This window comes from Colletotrichum lupini, chromosome 8 (genome assembly GCF_023278565.1).
Source record: "Colletotrichum lupini chromosome 8, complete sequence".
Classification (NCBI taxonomy): domain Eukaryota; kingdom Fungi; phylum Ascomycota; class Sordariomycetes; order Glomerellales; family Glomerellaceae; genus Colletotrichum; species Colletotrichum lupini.
Window position 1 is genome coordinate 1,234,046 of NC_064681.1, and position 17,146 is coordinate 1,251,191.

A 17,146-nucleotide genomic window follows, 5' to 3' on the forward strand; every position below is an offset into this window, starting at 1 on the left:
ATATCCTTATTTTTTTTAACGACCTGTTATAATACTACGAGTATATTATAAAAATACTAAACTAACTATAAAAAGCCGGGCTATAAATAAATATTAAGAAGTGCGAATTTAGTATTATTATTACTAAGCACCTCGGATTCGTAGTTAGTACTAATAGTATATAACTAGACGAGGATAAGGTCTTAGTAATACGGAATTAAAATTTACTAATATTATTAAAAAAATCTAATTATTTCTTAAGTTCTATAATTTCTATAAGCAATTTATAAAGGACTACGGGCGCCTAGTTAAGTTATTAATAAAGCTTATTAATAAGGGCGTACCTTTTTAATTTAATAAAGATTATAATAGCGCGTTCAAAGTACTAAAGCTAGCCCTTATAATAGTACTTATACTCTAATACTTTAGGCCCGAGCTATTTATATATTTAAAAACCGATATATCGGACTTAATATACGCCGGGGCTCTAGTTTAGTAATAAATAAACAACGGCTTATAATACCCCGTTATATTCTATTTTAAAACTATAAATAGCATAGAGCTTAACTATACTATATATAATAAAAAAATATTAATAATAATAATTTATTTAAAAAAATAGCGCGCGGAGCTAGTTAGTTATTATTAAAAGTTTAATATTATTACGGATTATTAGCTATTTCTATTTTTTATAATAAAGTACTTTTTAAATTTCTAATAAGCCCGCTAAGCCGGCGCCCTAACTAACTTTAATTTTTAAATATAATATAAGCTAGGGTAAGAAAATATACTTACCGACGTATTATTAAGGAAAATAAAAGATATTAAGACTTAATAAGTACTAAAAGAGGTAAATCGTACTTAGGTCCTATTATTACTAGAGCTATTATTATTAAATATTATTACTAAGCTATGAGCGCTACTAAAGGCCGCGGCCCGGTAGCCCGAGCTTATTATTAACTCCCTTATACCCGAGGATAAACTTTAGGAGTACTTATTTATTAAAAAAGTACTTAAGCTAAATCGTAACCTTACGACGCTATTACTAACCTTAATAAGGGCACTAGCCGTTGAGGGCTATAAGTAATAAAAAATATAAAATAACGGCCTATTTATAATAAATAATAAGCTCGTCGTCTTAAAGAAAAATAACCTCTATATTATAATAATCCGCAAGGTATATAAATAAAAGATCTTTACGTACTTAAGCTAAAATAAAATAATTAAGATAATAAAGTAGTAATATTATTAGCCTAGTTTTACGGCAGACGTATACTAATATATTAAGAACTATTATATATACTATCGCTCTTAAAAACCCCGTAATAAGCCCTCGGGAGAGCTAAGGCTTTTACTAATCCCCGATTATTTATAATAATATATCTTAATAAACTTTGTAATAATACCCCCTAATTAAAAAGGCTATAATATAATATATATAGTAGTTAATAAGTTAAGTAAGAGAGCTATCTCGATCCCCTATTTTAAAACTATTATAGTACGAGATATAAATAAAATATTTTATAAAAAAGTACTACCGATCTTTAGGTTATTAAAAACTATTACCTTTAACCGGGGCCCTTAATTTATATTAGACTTTTAAGAGGAGCTTTATAAACTTTATAATATTGAACTATAATTATTAATAGTAAACTACTTATAAATAAATAGTTAAACCGAGGTCCTAAACTAGTATATCCTCTAGTACCTAAGGCCCCTAGTTAATTATTATTAAGATAATTAGAGCGATATACTCCTTATTATAAATTTCGCTTATATAGCCTAGCTAAGTAAAACTACGGGACTATTATTTTACGAAATTAAATTTAGTTACTAACCTAGACTATTTTTTAACTAGGCCGCTAGGACCCGGCGCTTTAACTTAACTAAAAAAAAGCTTAATTATACTAATACTTAATAAATAGCTTAAAATATTTATAAAGCCTAGGAGATTACTAAGGGTAATATAAAAGTCGCTTAAATAAGATATTATAAATACGCTAACTATTATTAATAGCTAGACGACCTAAAGGTTAGTAATAGGGTATTTATAAATATATCGTATTAAAAAATAAAAGAGGTAAATAAACTATAATAGCTATAAGCTAGCCCGTAGCTTATTATTAATAAAGGCCTAGGTAGTATATAAATTATAAAATTACTTAGGGGAAGTAGGGTATACCCGGTCTTCTACTTAAATAAGTTAAAAAAGGCTATAGAGGACCCTCTACTTAGGTAATACTAAGACCCCCCGCTACTGATCCTTTATAATTTTAATAAGCCCGAATATAAAGTTTTATAAGTAATTAAATTAAGAGTATAATATAATAAGCTATAATACTAAGCTAATTAAAAAGAGTATAATAAAGATCTTATATAGTATAATATAGAGAGCTTTTATAACGCGCTAATAGCTTTATAAATATTTTATAAATAATACTTAACTATTATAAGGCTACTAAAGAACCTCTTATTATAAATAAAAATAGTAGTTAATAATAGCCTAGCCTAGTTATAAGCTAACGATAATATAATAGTTACCCTTATTTTAAGCTTATAACAAGTAATTATAGAGGATTTAAATGAGGAATTAAGCACTAGGGATAGCGCCTCTTATACTAAAAGGGGGGGTAATATTACGGTACTAAGTACTAGGCCCTATAGTACTTAGGCCTTAAGTACTTAACGGACCCCCTATAAGTTACGTAACTACTAAACTACTAGACTTAAAAGCTTAGTACTTTAGATTTTACTTATTAATTTACTTTTTCCCTTTTTATATTAAGTTACGTTTATTAAGTTAATATAAGTAGCGTTTCGACCTACTTTAAGTTCCCTTTTATAATATAAGTAATAATATAAACGCTATAAATAATTAGGCTAATATAAATATTAAGATCTAATATATTAATATTAACTTAGAATTTATATTTTATAAAGTTAAAAATCCTTTTAATATAAGCTATATTATAAATATAAAGGAATATATAAGGGGCCCCCTAACCCTTAATAAAAAAGAGTATATAATATAAAATCTAGTTACTTATATAAGCTAGTACTAAGAGGTTTTATATATATTAAAATAAGTATAGCTCGCTTTTTAAATAGCCGGGGGAAGGTCGGGAGCTATTTTAATTAATAATTAGGTATAGAGTATAATATACTTAGTTTTCCTTAATACGTAATATATAGTACGGTCCTAGCGGATTACTCTATCGGGGGGATAAATTTACTATATAAGTTTACTAAATAAACTTATTAATATATGAATTACTACTTAAATAGCTAATTAAATAATTAGTTAAGAGGTTAATTAGTTAAAATACTACCTTAATAAGAACTTAAAAATACTTATTAATAAGTTTACCCCTCTTAAGCTAAGCGCCCTCTTTAGCTAGCTTAATACTATAACTATTATAATTAATATAAGTATACTTAAGAAATAATAAAGTACTTTTTAATAATACGGAATTTAGCTAAGTAATATTTTTTTTTTTTTTTCTACCTTTGCTAGCTGCTCGGGCGATTCTCGATATTAGCTAAGTAATATTATAAGTATTATAAATAACTAAGCTAGTACGAATATTAAGATTTAGTATATTAATATTAACTTAGTTATAATAATTATAATAAATAGGCTAATAGTATATAAAGTTAAAATAATAAGTTAATACTTTAAATAGCTCTTATAAGACCCCCTAATATCGCCGTTAATCCGTAATTGTAAACTTTGTAAGAGGGAAAGTTCAAAAAGATAGAAAATCTAAAAGAATAGTCTAACGAGACAGTGTGAGTATCCACTAATACTATATATTAATACCGTATAACCGATATTGAGAATCGCCCGAGCAGCCAGCAAAGGTAGAAATAAAAAAACAAATAAGACCCCCTAAGTAATAATAATGCTTATGTAAAAAAAGAGATTATATTAAACCTAGCTAATTACGTAAGCTAGTATTAAGAGGTTTTATATATATTAAAATAAATAAAGCTTACCCTATAGGTAGTTAGAATTATATAATAAAAGGTTAGGAGCTATTAATAAAAGGGAAATAATAGTTAAGTTAGTTAATTATTATTTTAATTAGTAATTAGGTATAGAGCGCAATATACTTAGTTTTTTTTAATACGTAATATATAGTACGGCCCCGGCGGATTACTCCGTTAGGGGGACGAGATAATATATATATTTATTTAATTATATATTCTGCCTTTACTAGTTACTCGGGCGGTTCTCGATATTAATTATACAGTATTAATATATAGTATTAGTGCATACTCTCACTGTCTCGATAGACTATGTTTTTAGATTTTCTACTTTTCTAACTTTCCCTCTCATAAAGTTCAAGATTATTAAGATAATATATATATATATATATAACTTAAAGTTAAAAGTATTAAGGTAAATATTATAAAGTCGATATTATTTAATAATAATAATAATAATAGCATTTTTAATATTATTATTATTTAATTTTATATTCTGCCTTTACTAGTTGCTCGGGCGGTTCTCAATATTAATTATATAGTATTAATATATAGTATTAGTGCATACTTTTACTATCTCGATAGACTAATATTATTATTATAAGTTATTACTACTTAGCAGGCCGTAAACTTAATTACATAAGTAGCTTATAAGGTAATAGCATTAGGCGCTTAATATTACTATTGATAATCCGTAATTATAAACTTTATAAAAGGAAAAGTTAAAAGAAAATAAAAAAAAATAGTTTATTAAAATAGTAAGAGTATTTATTAATACTATGTATTAATATTATATAATTAATATCGAGGACTGCCTAAGTAGTTAGTAAAAGTAAAATATAAAAACAGATTAAGAAATACTCCTATTATTTTAATAGACTATTTTCTTTCTTAGATTTTCTACTTTTTTAACTTTCTATCTTATAAAGTTTATAACTATAATAAATACTATATACTAATACTATATAATCGATATCGAGGACTACCGAAGTTATTAATAAAAATAGAGTATTAAAATAAATTAAAATTTAATATATTGATATTAACTTAGTTATAATAATTATAATCCCTTTGGGGTCCGGCCCGCCTTATTAGGGGCTATCTTCGCCTTTATAAGCAAGCTAGTTTATTAGGGTTAATATTAAGTATTTTTATTACGTATTTTAATAAAACTTTATAACTAACTATAGCCGGCCGTAGCCGTTATTAAATACTAACGACCCCGCTATTCTAATATATTAATCGCCCTCTAAATAACTAAAAACTACTCCCTACTTTCTACTTTTTTTAATAATACTAGAATTTTTTTTTAAATCTTTCCTAATTTATTTTTATATAGTAATTCTAAAGTATTAATAATACTTAGGAATTAGTTAAGTATTTCGAGGTTATTATATTATATTAGTTAAGTATTAATAAAGGTAATACTTATATTTATATACGTATTTTAGATTTTTAAGTTAATAATATCTAATCCGTATTTTTTAAAATAACCTTATTATAGTTCGGGGTCTTTTAGTATAATACTTATAAAATCGAACTTCCAACCCTTAGAATATCCTTATAAATTAATAAGTTAGTATCTTGGTATTTTAATAGTATATATTTAAGAGTAAGTAGATAATTTAATAATAATAATAATAGCGTAATAATAATAAATAGTAAGGGAAGTAGTATTTTTTAATTTTAATAAAAAAACGAAGTAACGAATATATATATATATACGAGTCGAAGTTGAAAGCGTAGTAAATATTAATAATAAGACTTATAGAAGTCGGTATTATACTTAATAATAGTAACGAGGATATCTCCGATACTATACTATTATAAGCTACTATTACTTAGAAAGTAATAAACTTAGTTAAGTAAGCGGCTTATAAAGTAGTAACGTCGGGTACTTAATATTACCGTTAATCCGTAATTATAAACTTTATAAGAGGGAAAGTTTAAAAAAGTAAAAAATCTAAAAAAATAGTCTAACGAGATAGTATAAGTATTTACTAATATTATATATTAATACTATATAACCGATATCGAGAATTGCCCGAGCAGCTAGTAAAAGTAGAAAAAAAAAATTTATTCTTAATAATAGTAACGAGGGCATTTCTAATACTACTATTATAAGTTATTATATTTAGAAGGGTAGCTAACTTAGCTAGGTGTGTAGTAAGTTTATAAAGTAGTAATATTAGGTACTTAATATTATTATTAATAATCCGTAGTTATAAACTTTATAAGAGGGAAAACTAAGGAAAATTTTTAAAAAATTAGTTTATTAAGATAATATAAGTATTTACTAATACCGTATATTAATACTATATAATTAATATCGAGAACCGCCCGAGTAACTAATAAAAGCAAAAATAAAAAACAAATAATAATTATAATAAATAGATTAAAAATATATTAAGTTAAGAAAATAAGTTAGTATTTTAAATAGATTTTATAAAACTTTTTAAGTAGTAATAATATTTATATAAAAAAAGAGATAATATTTGTTTTTTATTTTTTATTTCTACTTTTACTAGTTACTCGGGCGATTTTTAATATCGGTTATATAGTATTAATATATAGTATTAGTAAATACTTATACTATCTCGTTAAACTATTTTTTTAGATTTTTTACTTTTTTAAACTTTCCTTTTTATAAAGTTTATAATTACGAATTAACGGCAATATTAAGTACTTAACACTATTATTTTATAAGCTTACGCCTACTTAATTAAGTTTATTACTCTCTAGGTAATAATAGCTTATAATAATATAATATTAGAAATACCCTCGTTACCGTCGTTAAGTATAATACCGACCTTACTAATATTTACTATATTTTTAATTTTAACTTATATATATATATATATTCGTTACCTTATTTCTTTTATTAAAATTAAAAAACGCTACTTCTCTTATTATTTATTATTATTATATTATTATTATTATTATTATTAAATTATCTACTTATTTTAAATATATACTATTAAAATACTAAGACGTTAACTTATCGATTTATAGGGATACCTTAAGGGCTAAAAGTTCGATCTTATAAGTATTATATTAAAAGACCCCGAACTATAATAAAATCGTTTTGAAGAATACGGATTAGATATTATTAACTTAAAAATCTAAAATATATATATTAATATAAGTATTACCCTTATTAATACTTAACTAATATAATATAATAACCTCGAAATACTTAATTAACTCCCGAGTATTATTAATACTTTAAAATCGCTATATAAAAATAAATTAAAAAGGATTAAAAAAAAATCTAGTATTATTAAAAAAAGTAAAAAATAAGGGGTAGTTTTTAGCTATTTAAAGAGCGATTAATATATTATAATAATAGGGTCGTTAGTATTTAATAATAATTACGGCTAGTTATAGTTAGTTATAAAGTTTTATTAAAGTATATAATAAAAATACTCGATATTAACTTTAATAAACTAGCTTATTTATAAAAGTAAAGATGGCCCCTAATAAGGCGGACCGGACCCTAAAGGGAAAGAAATAATATTAAACTTAGTTATTTATATACGTTAATATTAAAAAGTTTTATATATATTAAAATAAATAAAGCTCGCTTTATAAATAAGTAATAAAAAGTTAGGAGCTATTAATAAAAAGGAGATAATAATTAAGTTAAGTAATTATTTTAGTTAGTAATTAGGTATAGAGCGTAATATACTTAGTTTTCTTTAATACGTAATATATAGTACGGCCCCGGCGGATTACTCTGTCGAGGGGACGAGGATACCTATAGTATAGAACTTTCGTACATGCCGACTACTACCCGTTTTGTACCTGGTGATTTTGCGTACCCGAAACGGTGAGTTATAATTACGAGAGAAAGTTAGAATGCGAATACGGTAGAATGTCTCCGAATTATATAAATTAAAAAGTTGCCTGCCTGAATCTCTATATGTCTCCATCTCATCCCATATGTAGCTATTTCAATTATCATACAGTGAACATCCCATCCTATCAATTACAACGGAGGCGCATCGGGGTCCTCCATACACTGATCTACCCGCATGAGTTGCTTTCCCGTGGCCTTGGCCATCTTGATGAAGTCCCTCAAATAGCTGACAGTACTGGGATACAAGTAGTGCATGACAACGAGACTGCCGCCCTTGTCCAGGTCGCGCTTGAAAGACACCTTCTGCTGTTCGGGAGTGTCGGACTGGGCGTAGAGCCAATCCTCGACATCGATGTTCCAGTTCACAATGTAGGGGCTGTTGCTTTGCGTCGCCGCAACCAGCTGCTGTCTCATACGAGCGCCCTCGTTACCGAAAGGAGGGCGGAAGTACTTGGTCGTGATGCCGAACTGCTCCTTAACAGCGGCAATGTCCTGGCTATACTCCCACATGATAGCGTCGTTGTTGGGGAGCCCCTCCATTCTAGGGTGGGTGTAGCTATGAAGGGCCATTTGGTGGCCTTCCTTCATCATGTCCTGATAGATGGTGCTCAGATTCGTAGAGGGGTCTCTCAACGGAGCACCGACGGTAAAGAAGGTGACCTTGATGTTCTCCGATCTGATGACCTCCATAACCTCCTGGGCGTACTTTGGGTCACCATCATCGATGGCAAAGGCAATCGAATTGGGTCGCTTGCAAGCAAAGACCAGGTTACCGCTGGGCAGCTTGTTTGGGATAAGCGTATTGGCGGGAACAGACGAGACGATTTCAACTTTGGTCAAAGTGACCGCCTCATTGGTGTAGAAGCCTTTGAAAGCCAGGCCAACAGCACGCTTGCGTACGATGTTGAAGTGGGAAATGGGAATGTAGATGTCGTTGCCAGTGGCATAGCGAGCCGCCTCCAATGAATCCCAGGTCTCGGGGAAAGGTGCTACAGTATCGCTGCATTGTGTGTTATGCTGCTGCATCGCAATGGTGAACTTATTGCTTCCCGAGTATGCAACGTGCAAGTAAGAGCCATCGTACATGGTCATGTCAGTGCAGCCATCTCCGAATTGCGTGTAGTAAGAGTAGTCGGCGTCTGGTGCCTTGATAACAACCTTTCCCTTGGTCCACTTCGCTGCAGTGTCGACATCACCTCCATGCCAGAATCCAAGGGCGTTTTGGCTCTGGCTTGCAAAGTTATCGATGACCTTGGCCGGAACTGTGGCGCTGGGCGCAGGGACAGTCGAAGCTGTAGCAGAAACGGACGGCTGAGTCTTGACGATATACTCAGATGGTGTGCTTCCGCAGTAGAAGGCCATGGGACCAAAAGTCACAGCCCCTGAGAGTGAGCCGAACAAAATTGAGGATATCTTGGACTGGTCGATGGTAGGAAACTTGGAGAAGGGAAAGCTGTACAGCTTTTCGGTGCCGTCGAATGTCCATCCGAGATCAGCCGTGGACTGAAAGCCAAAGACTGTATCGTCACCGCCACATGTCGCCGGCGATGCCATCTGGACTTGGAACGTCGTACCCTTGGTGGCCTTGATGCGCAGAGAGATACCACCATAAGTCTGCGTCTTGGCATTTGTGCAGGCAGTCTTGCTGTAGAAATAAGAGTCCTTGTTGTTTGGTGATAATGTGACCCTGTTACCGCTCACAGCGATGCTCTTCATGGTACCGTCATCGCTGCTTGGCTGAAGCATGGCATTATAGAAGAGGAAAGTCAGCCGTGACTGGGACTCCCAATCGTCGATGAGAAGATTGCTGCAGCTCGACGAAGCAGGTGACAACTGGGAAGTGGCGGAGCTGGAGGTAGCTGACATCCTGACAGAAGATATGGACGGGGATGATGAGCGAACACTTGAAGCTACCGAAGATGTACTGCTGGCCTGGGAGTTTGCCGCGGACGAGGTAGCACTCTGAGAGGCGCCTGATGGCCTGGCTGACGTCGAGAAAGAGGAGGAGGCAGTACTCGAAACCGTGCTTGCAGCTCGTGCAGTTCCGGATGTAGATGATATCGAAGTGCGAGTTGTAGCGCCCGAAAGAATGGGGCTGGACTGAGAGCTGCTTGAAATTGGTGTTGCTGGAGTAGATGGACTGGTAGCATCATTGCACAGGAATTGCAAGTTGTCGAATGAATACGAGGAGAATTGAGAGTATGTGGACCAGACGAATCCGGTGATGGCGTCAAGGTTTGCCTCCGTGAATGAAGATAGAGAGATGGTAACCGTTTGCTGTGAGCCAGTGAGGCCCGAGATGGTGACCCATTGGCTCTTGTATGTTTTGTCGCTACATGATGTTCTTGACTGGATTTCCAACAACATGGAAGCGTCTTTGGGCCCCGTGATCGACAGCGACAGGGCCTTGTAGCCCTGAGTAGCTGCTTTGACGCACCCCAGAGTCTCGTAGAAGTATGAAGTGGTATCGGCTTTGGGAGTGAAGGTGAGTGCTCCGTTGGTGATGGCGATCTTTGACATGGAACCGTCGTCACTGGTCCACGAATTGAACTTGTTGACTCCGCCAACGGATGATCTTGAAAAGTCGTCTATTATGAAGTTAGAGCATGCTGCCTGAGCAGTTGCTACAAGGCTGAAGAGCCCGAGGAATTTGCTGGCAGGAGACATGGTGGCGATGCTCAGCCCGTCCGCTATGTCGTTTATAAAATAATGACTCTCAAGCAAAAAGATATGTGAAGACTTGGAGATAAGTTAAGGTGATGAGGACAGAGACAAGAGAGAATCCGGATTGAGGGAAGAGACTCGTGAGAGACATATATACAACTTGACCACGCCATTATAGCACCTCCCTCAAAATCCACCTAGATGGTGGCGCCGAGGAGGTTTGTTCGACCACACGCTTGTGGATGTCAAGAAACTAGCTGGGAGTGTATACCTGAGAAGCTACCGCATCACCCAACAACACATCCTGGGTTCGCAGAGTGAGCGGCTGGTCAGTGGCTCGGACGGCGATCCATCCTATGTGGAGCCCTTACCGGACGAGCAACTCAGGGACCTTGTGCGATGGACAAAGCATGGAAGCTCAACCTGCCACTTGGAGGGCCAAGAACACACTAAGTCAGCCTCGCTAGCAAAGGCATAGCAGAGCCTTCAGTTCTCAGGTGGAATGAGGTTGTGGAGATGAACCGAGGCCAAGGAAAGACGACACTCGACCGAGCATCGTCGGGACGAGGCATTGTGCCTACCAGCGCCCGAACGCTTGGGAGTGGCGTTCATCGTCGAGACAGAATTTAAAAACCGCCCTGTGTAACCGTTAGGATTGAAAGACATGGGCGGATGATGCGGTTGAAGATACAGCCGCTCCTTTGTTTGTTTCGAGCTTGACATCGGTCAGCTAATTGACGTTCAGATGAGATAAAAGAATCGCCGGGCCAGGTATAGCTGGTAGAGGTGTGAACAAGGGTGAAAGAAGCCACTAAACCAGCAGACGGTGGGCCAAGAAGATTCGAAACAAGACAGTTCGAAACATAACAAGAAAGAATGGGGCTCTATTTACCATCTTGGTAGCTTCCTTCTAGCCGTAACCGGCGTCTGGGTAGTACTCGCGTGGTGTATAGAGTTGAGGCGCTCCTTGAGTTCTTCGGTAGACGAGCCCATAGGTGCCTTGGTGGGTCGAGCGGATAGGCGAGTGGTCGCAAATCAGTTGATAATGCAACCTACTAGGTAATGGACATCTGCAAAGTTACCGTTGTAGCCTTCTGTCGTGCTCTTCTTTGTCCTCGTATCCGCGAGAAGAAAGATCTCCAGCAGCAAAAATATCCGACGACTCCTACGCTCCTTCATTTGCCATGCATCTCGCAAGTGTGGTTAGCGTGGATCTTTGCCACACTAGGTCATGATTTGCCCCGAAACGAAGACAAAAAATAGACTGGAAGCGGGAAGGACAGAGCGCTAGCTCGAGGGCGTACTTGGCAGTACCTTGAGCAATTTAGGAGTCAGAACCTTTTTACTTTGAGATACGCTGGCCGAACAAAAGCAGTCAATAATATCGAGACAACGGGGTTCGGCTCGTGCTTGATCAAGTTCGTTGAGCTGTGATGCAAAAGTCTCGGCCATGAAAGGGAGCAGTCGGCCAGCAGCGCCCGTGTAGTAACTGCATGTCGTCGTTCAGAAAGACGGATACAACGGGTCTCTGTGATTTTAGAGTGACGGGTAGGATCGTGGGGATTGGCTGTGCTCTGCATATTGCTCGATGCTGTATTCGTAAACGATTTAAGGATGGCCTTGAGATGCGCGCACTGAGGTCTGAAGGGCCACAACCGATAGTTCACCGGCCACCCCGGTAGCACGATCCATCGTGGGCGTTGACCTCAATTCAAATACATGGAAGATGGCAGTGAACTGACTGCTCAGACGTCGCGCATCCCCATCGCCCTCTGGTATCGTGTTGTCCTCGACCTGGCCTCCGTATCGTATGCTGAAGTCAGGCACGGCGGGGAATAAGGTTATGTCAAGCCATCCCGACCTGAATCATGCAGCTAGAACGGGGAATTCCCGGACCCAAACATAGCCCGTCGGCGACGGAGAGAAAGGGAGCCGGAGAGTAGGACACGAGAGAAAGTCCCAGCTAGGTATTGAAGAACTTGATGAGTTATATTACATTATGCTACTAATCACTCACTGCAAGTGGAGAAGTCGCACATCTTGGCAGGCACGGTCTAGATGCTGGCAATGACGGAGGGTTTCGTCCTTTGCATTCTGCTATCTGGTGTGGTTTTTCTAATTGTTCAGATGCCACCACATTCGTGATGGTTGCCAAGCCGGTGGACGATCAATGCGAGAGAGTTTGCAAGTGTCGAGGTTTCATGGCATGGGCCCGTGAGCAGTTGGCAGGCCGCAGCAGCGTCCACAGGTAGTAGGTATCCAAGTGGAGGTCGAGCCCGTCCCGGGCATTGCGGTGAAATGTCGACTGGCTCGTGCGCTGAGCGCCAAGTCTTCTGACTAAGCCCGAGCACAAGCCGGGCGGAGGAGCAGGTGTCGTGGCGTCCGAGGCATTCACGAGGGTCCCGCCCAGTCCACCGGTCCACGGGTCTACGGATGTTTGCCATAAACAAACAGATAGACTCGGGATGGATTACGGGAGTTATAGAAAACAACATCGACTTGAGAGGGTGAGGTAATCACCCATGCGCATGCGCAATCTGTTCTGGGATGTGGGAGTAACAAGCAGATACTGCAAAAGCGAGTCTCTAGCACCTTGCGATTCAAATCTCTTAACTGCATTTTCTGATAATGAGCATGTCAAAAATCTCCAGCCTAGATTTCTCGTAGGCATTTGCAGTTGGACAATTTTGAACAGGCTGATGACAACTCTAGCCCGTATCAAATCGACCATGACGTCCTCCTGACCCGGTGATATCATTTCCCGGCAAAACAATCAAAGGCAATAGTCACGCCCAAGGCTCTCAAGGTATGGGGACAGTGTTGGCCCTTCCATGGCAGAAAACCTGCGAAATCTACCCGAGTAGCTACCTACTCGGACTGAGGTGGAGGGAAAAGGTGGTTACTGTCGTAATAGCACTTGCCTACGTACTTACCTAAGCTAGTCAATGGAGAAGGAGGGTGCCAGTGAGGGAGGCCATATGACCTGAGCAACCACAACCGAGCTGAGTTGGCAGCCCTCCAGCGGCAAGAGGCCAACTTCACCCAATAGTAAATCGCCAATGCCAGGCACATAGCCCTTCGAAAGGCAGGCACGGGCAGGCTACGTTAGTTGTTTAGCTGATGATGGGGGGATTCGTGAAGGATGAGGACCTTACCCAGCGTACCCCGGGTGTCACAGTGTGCATGTTGCAAGTTGAATACGGCATTTGTCGTCATTTTGCGAGCACGCCGCATGCATTGAATGACATCAACCAGTAAAAGTAAGGTAGGTAGGCGCGGACAGGACAGGACAAGGCCTTTCTCTATCGAGGAACCCCGAGACAGCTAGCGGTAGCAGCCGGCTTCTTTTTGGGGGGGGGGGGGGGGATGGCGAGACCGGGTGACTCCTTCCAGTCCACCAGTCAGTCTGCAACGCCGGATGACTGTCGCAGTGTCCTCCCCACGCCACGCCCCTTCCAGATTCCCTCTGATTGGGAGGAGCCATGGGTTTCGGCCCAAAAGCAGAGGAAAGTGCAGCAGGGACGGGGGGAAGTATTATCTGCTTTTGACTCCGCACATTCTGCATTCTGCAGCACTCGCAGACTTGCAGTCCCAAACAATGGAATTCGCGATTCGTCATACCTTATCCGTACCTATCCGTAGGCCATTCATCAACAGGTTCCACGTTACCTTGCCTTAAGGTACACCCCCCTCCCCCTCCATCCATCGCATCCACACGCCCCGAGCTTTATCATGGACCGTACCTACCTTATCAACGTATCAAGTGCACTATCATCCAGCTTTATCGCCCGTCTGTTCGCTAAGCCGAGACGATGAGCCCCCTTCCCGGTCAAGAGGCCACCACCAGCGCGTCTGACACTCATCTCGCATTACCTACATCATCTTGCTCGCGCCAGGTCCTGCCTTTACAGCCCAGGCGTGCGGTGTGCCTGCATCGCGACCAACCCACTCCGTCACGCCCTTTCCGTCTCATCTGAAGTTGGAACTCAGCCTGGCAAGCTTGGCTCCAGTCTCCAGATCCAAAAGTTGGGACACGCGCGCCTCCCCCATCCCCTTTGAACCATGCGCACTGTGGCTCGTCCAACCTACCTTACCTCCCATTGCCTTATCTGTCTTCCTTGCCTTACCTCGATGGAAGGCGCCTTACTAACCGTTGCCAACTATATCACATCCGTCATCCCGCGACCTTTGTCCATGCGAATTCCGTCTTTCTCTACCTCTTCATCTGTTTCCTGACAACTCCAACACGAACCTGGTTCTACCTTGCTACGAAATCTGTATCTGTATGCTCACCCCACTCTACGTGTACCTTATTCGACATTACCTGCGTCCGTCCAGAACTCGATCTCGACGCTACCTTCCGTCTCGAATCCTTGTTATCATCCTCGGCAACTCAGCCCTTCAGCTTTGTCCGGTGACTCACCCGGCCACTTCCGTCCGCCTTGGTGTGATTACCTCATCCAACCTGCCTCCTACTGCCCGGACCCTCCTCCTTCCTTTGGCCTCAGTCTACTAGTGCTAGGTAGCCACCTCCCCCGAGCCAGTCACCGAAGCGCTCACTGCTCCTTCACTTGCCCTCACATCGACTATATCTACTTGTCCCCTAGCCCCTTCCCCAAACTCTTTCGACACCTACTCCATATTCAAGGCTCTCTCCAGCCAGGCAAACGTTACCTTCACCCAAATCGGAAAGCGGTTTGACGACTGCTTACCTATTACGAATATCGATACTTCTTCCTCATCTACCTTTTCCACGTACCGTGCTCCGTCAACCTAGACACCATGGCCGCTTCAATCGAATCTCCGGCCCAGTTCGAACGCGACCTGCGAAGCGCCAACCAAGATTTCAAAAGATCAAAGGATTCACGGTCCAAGTGGTCCAACGGAGCTCGTCCTCTGGCCGGGTGCCATCTCGACTGGTATACTCTTGACGCTGTTGGCGGAACTGAGCAACAGCGAGCCATGACACGGCCTCGGGCCAGAAACAGTGAGACGTACGCTTCCCCCTGAACGCTTGTAACCGTATATTCTAGCAGTACACCTAATACTCGCAATAGTTCTCACTACAAGAAGCATATGCAGAACTTCAGCAAGTTCCGGTCACACTCGGAGTTCCCGCAAGGACGGCTGCGCTCGGCAGCTCGCGCCAAGGAACAGATCAAAGATCCTCTCAGCCGTTCCGTCATGAATATGGCGCCATCGCAAGACTTGTATGGAGACATCGCTGCCACTGAGGACTGGAAGTACAGCTTTGATCGTGTTGAAAGCCCCGGCCGACCAATGACTCTGGACATATTTGTCAAGACGACAACGGGTCGCGAGACGGAGCGTATGGTCGAGAAGGAGTACGAAATTCTCAATGAGAATGGTCAGGTTCTCAAGGGCCGCAAGGCACGCCAAAACCTACGCCAGGAAGGCGGCCGCGTTTCTGAAGAAGATGGTTTCCAGCTCGTCTAAAGTCGGCAGATGGACGAATCACGCCCGTGAGTGACTGTACGAGACGAGGACTGACTGGCATTGTTTCTGAGAATTCGGTTACCTAGGCGTTGGTGGATTGAGCTTGGCATGCATACTACCTTACCTCGATCACCAAGCGGATCAGGCGGTGCCTCAATACAATTTGGGCGTGTAAGGGCGTTTCTACTCGGCGTTGGGTTGAGGGGATAGCGATATTGGCATCACCTCGGTTAGTAGGCATACGCATCGCAATGATGACAATGATGAATATTAACGCCTTCGAATTGTGCTCCTGTAGACAGCTGCCGCGCTTCCGTGATCCGTTGTCTTGTGGCTCTATAGTGCGGCTCTGTACACTTATGGATCAACTCACCCGGGCTGGGATTGGGATGGGAGCTCCCGACTCTGCAGCCGGCTCCAAGGTCTGTAATCAATTTTGGTTTGCCCCAAAGGCTGTAGGATGAGGGTGGGCAAGGCGATTCGCAAGTTCGGAGTTGGCCTTCCATTGTTTATGATGAGATGGGGCTGTTGGTGATGATCCTTCGAGGCAAATTGACGCCAAAAGCGGCTTGGTGCTTACGAACCGAGGTCCAATGGAAAGGTAGGTTTTCGTACGGATACAATACGGTAGTTATCTTTGTACAGTTACGCGGATACGTGAGCGGCAACCCACTACCCAGGACCGGCCGAGGACCGTGAGCCGTGGCTGATGCATGCGGCGGGCAGGGGCAGGCTCCATTCGCACTCCGCTGCGGCATGGGGGCTGGAGAAGAATGGTGGTGCCTAATTCAAACCCTAGTCTGACATTTCCGAGGTGATTTCTTTTTTCAGGGACTTTGGTCTTCACCTCTCGTCGGGTTCTAAAGGTAATACTTAATAGCGAGGCCCGGTGCGGGCTACTTTTGTATTCAGAGGGGAAAACTGATGACCATGCAGGTCTCTTCGTCACCATTCCCCTCTCCCTTTACCGCCTTATTGTTCTACTCCCAAGTCTTCTCTTCACCGTGCCTCTTCCCTTTATGAACCAATTTCGAATAGTCTCTAATTACCCTAACGTTGACTCTGGCTTGATCAACCGCTGCCACACAATCGGCCACCTTCTGCGGTTCATCCGATCTAGCTGAGTGACCAGGTTACGCCTTGTACCGACCCACGCCCAAACCCACACCCACGAGCCATTACAACATTCCGCAAGACTTG

The 17,146-nt window shown here is 39.8% G+C and overlaps 3 protein-coding genes across 3 annotated transcripts; 1 reads left to right on the forward strand and 2 right to left on the reverse strand.

Annotated features, from left to right (window-relative positions):
* Window positions 1–7,954: 7,954 nt before the first annotated feature.
* On the reverse strand, window positions 7,955–10,492 carry CLUP02_14853 (uncharacterized protein; the record flags this gene model as incomplete). Its single annotated transcript, XM_049293779.1, has 1 exon — window positions 7,955–10,492. The coding sequence occupies one exon, from the start codon at window positions 10,490–10,492 to the stop codon at window positions 7,955–7,957; it is 2,538 nt and encodes an 845-aa protein (XP_049150925.1).
* A 907-nt stretch (window positions 10,493–11,399) lies between these two features.
* On the reverse strand, window positions 11,400–13,247 carry CLUP02_14854 (uncharacterized protein; the record flags this gene model as incomplete). The annotated part of the gene is made up of 10 exons (XM_049293780.1): window positions 11,400–11,488; window positions 11,572–11,679; window positions 11,744–11,803; window positions 11,857–11,978; window positions 12,036–12,073; window positions 12,125–12,350; window positions 12,507–12,586; window positions 12,655–12,798; window positions 12,828–12,916; window positions 12,989–13,247. 10 exons carry the CDS (start codon window positions 13,245–13,247, stop codon window positions 11,400–11,402), a joined length of 1,215 nt encoding a protein of 404 aa, XP_049150926.1.
* A 2,024-nt stretch (window positions 13,248–15,271) lies between these two features.
* CLUP02_14855 (uncharacterized protein) lies at window positions 15,272–15,946 on the forward strand (the record flags this gene model as incomplete). The annotated part of the gene is made up of 2 exons (XM_049293781.1): window positions 15,272–15,483; window positions 15,547–15,946. 2 exons carry the CDS (start codon window positions 15,272–15,274, stop codon window positions 15,944–15,946), a joined length of 612 nt encoding a protein of 203 aa, XP_049150927.1.
* Window positions 15,947–17,146: the final 1,200 nt, after the last annotated feature.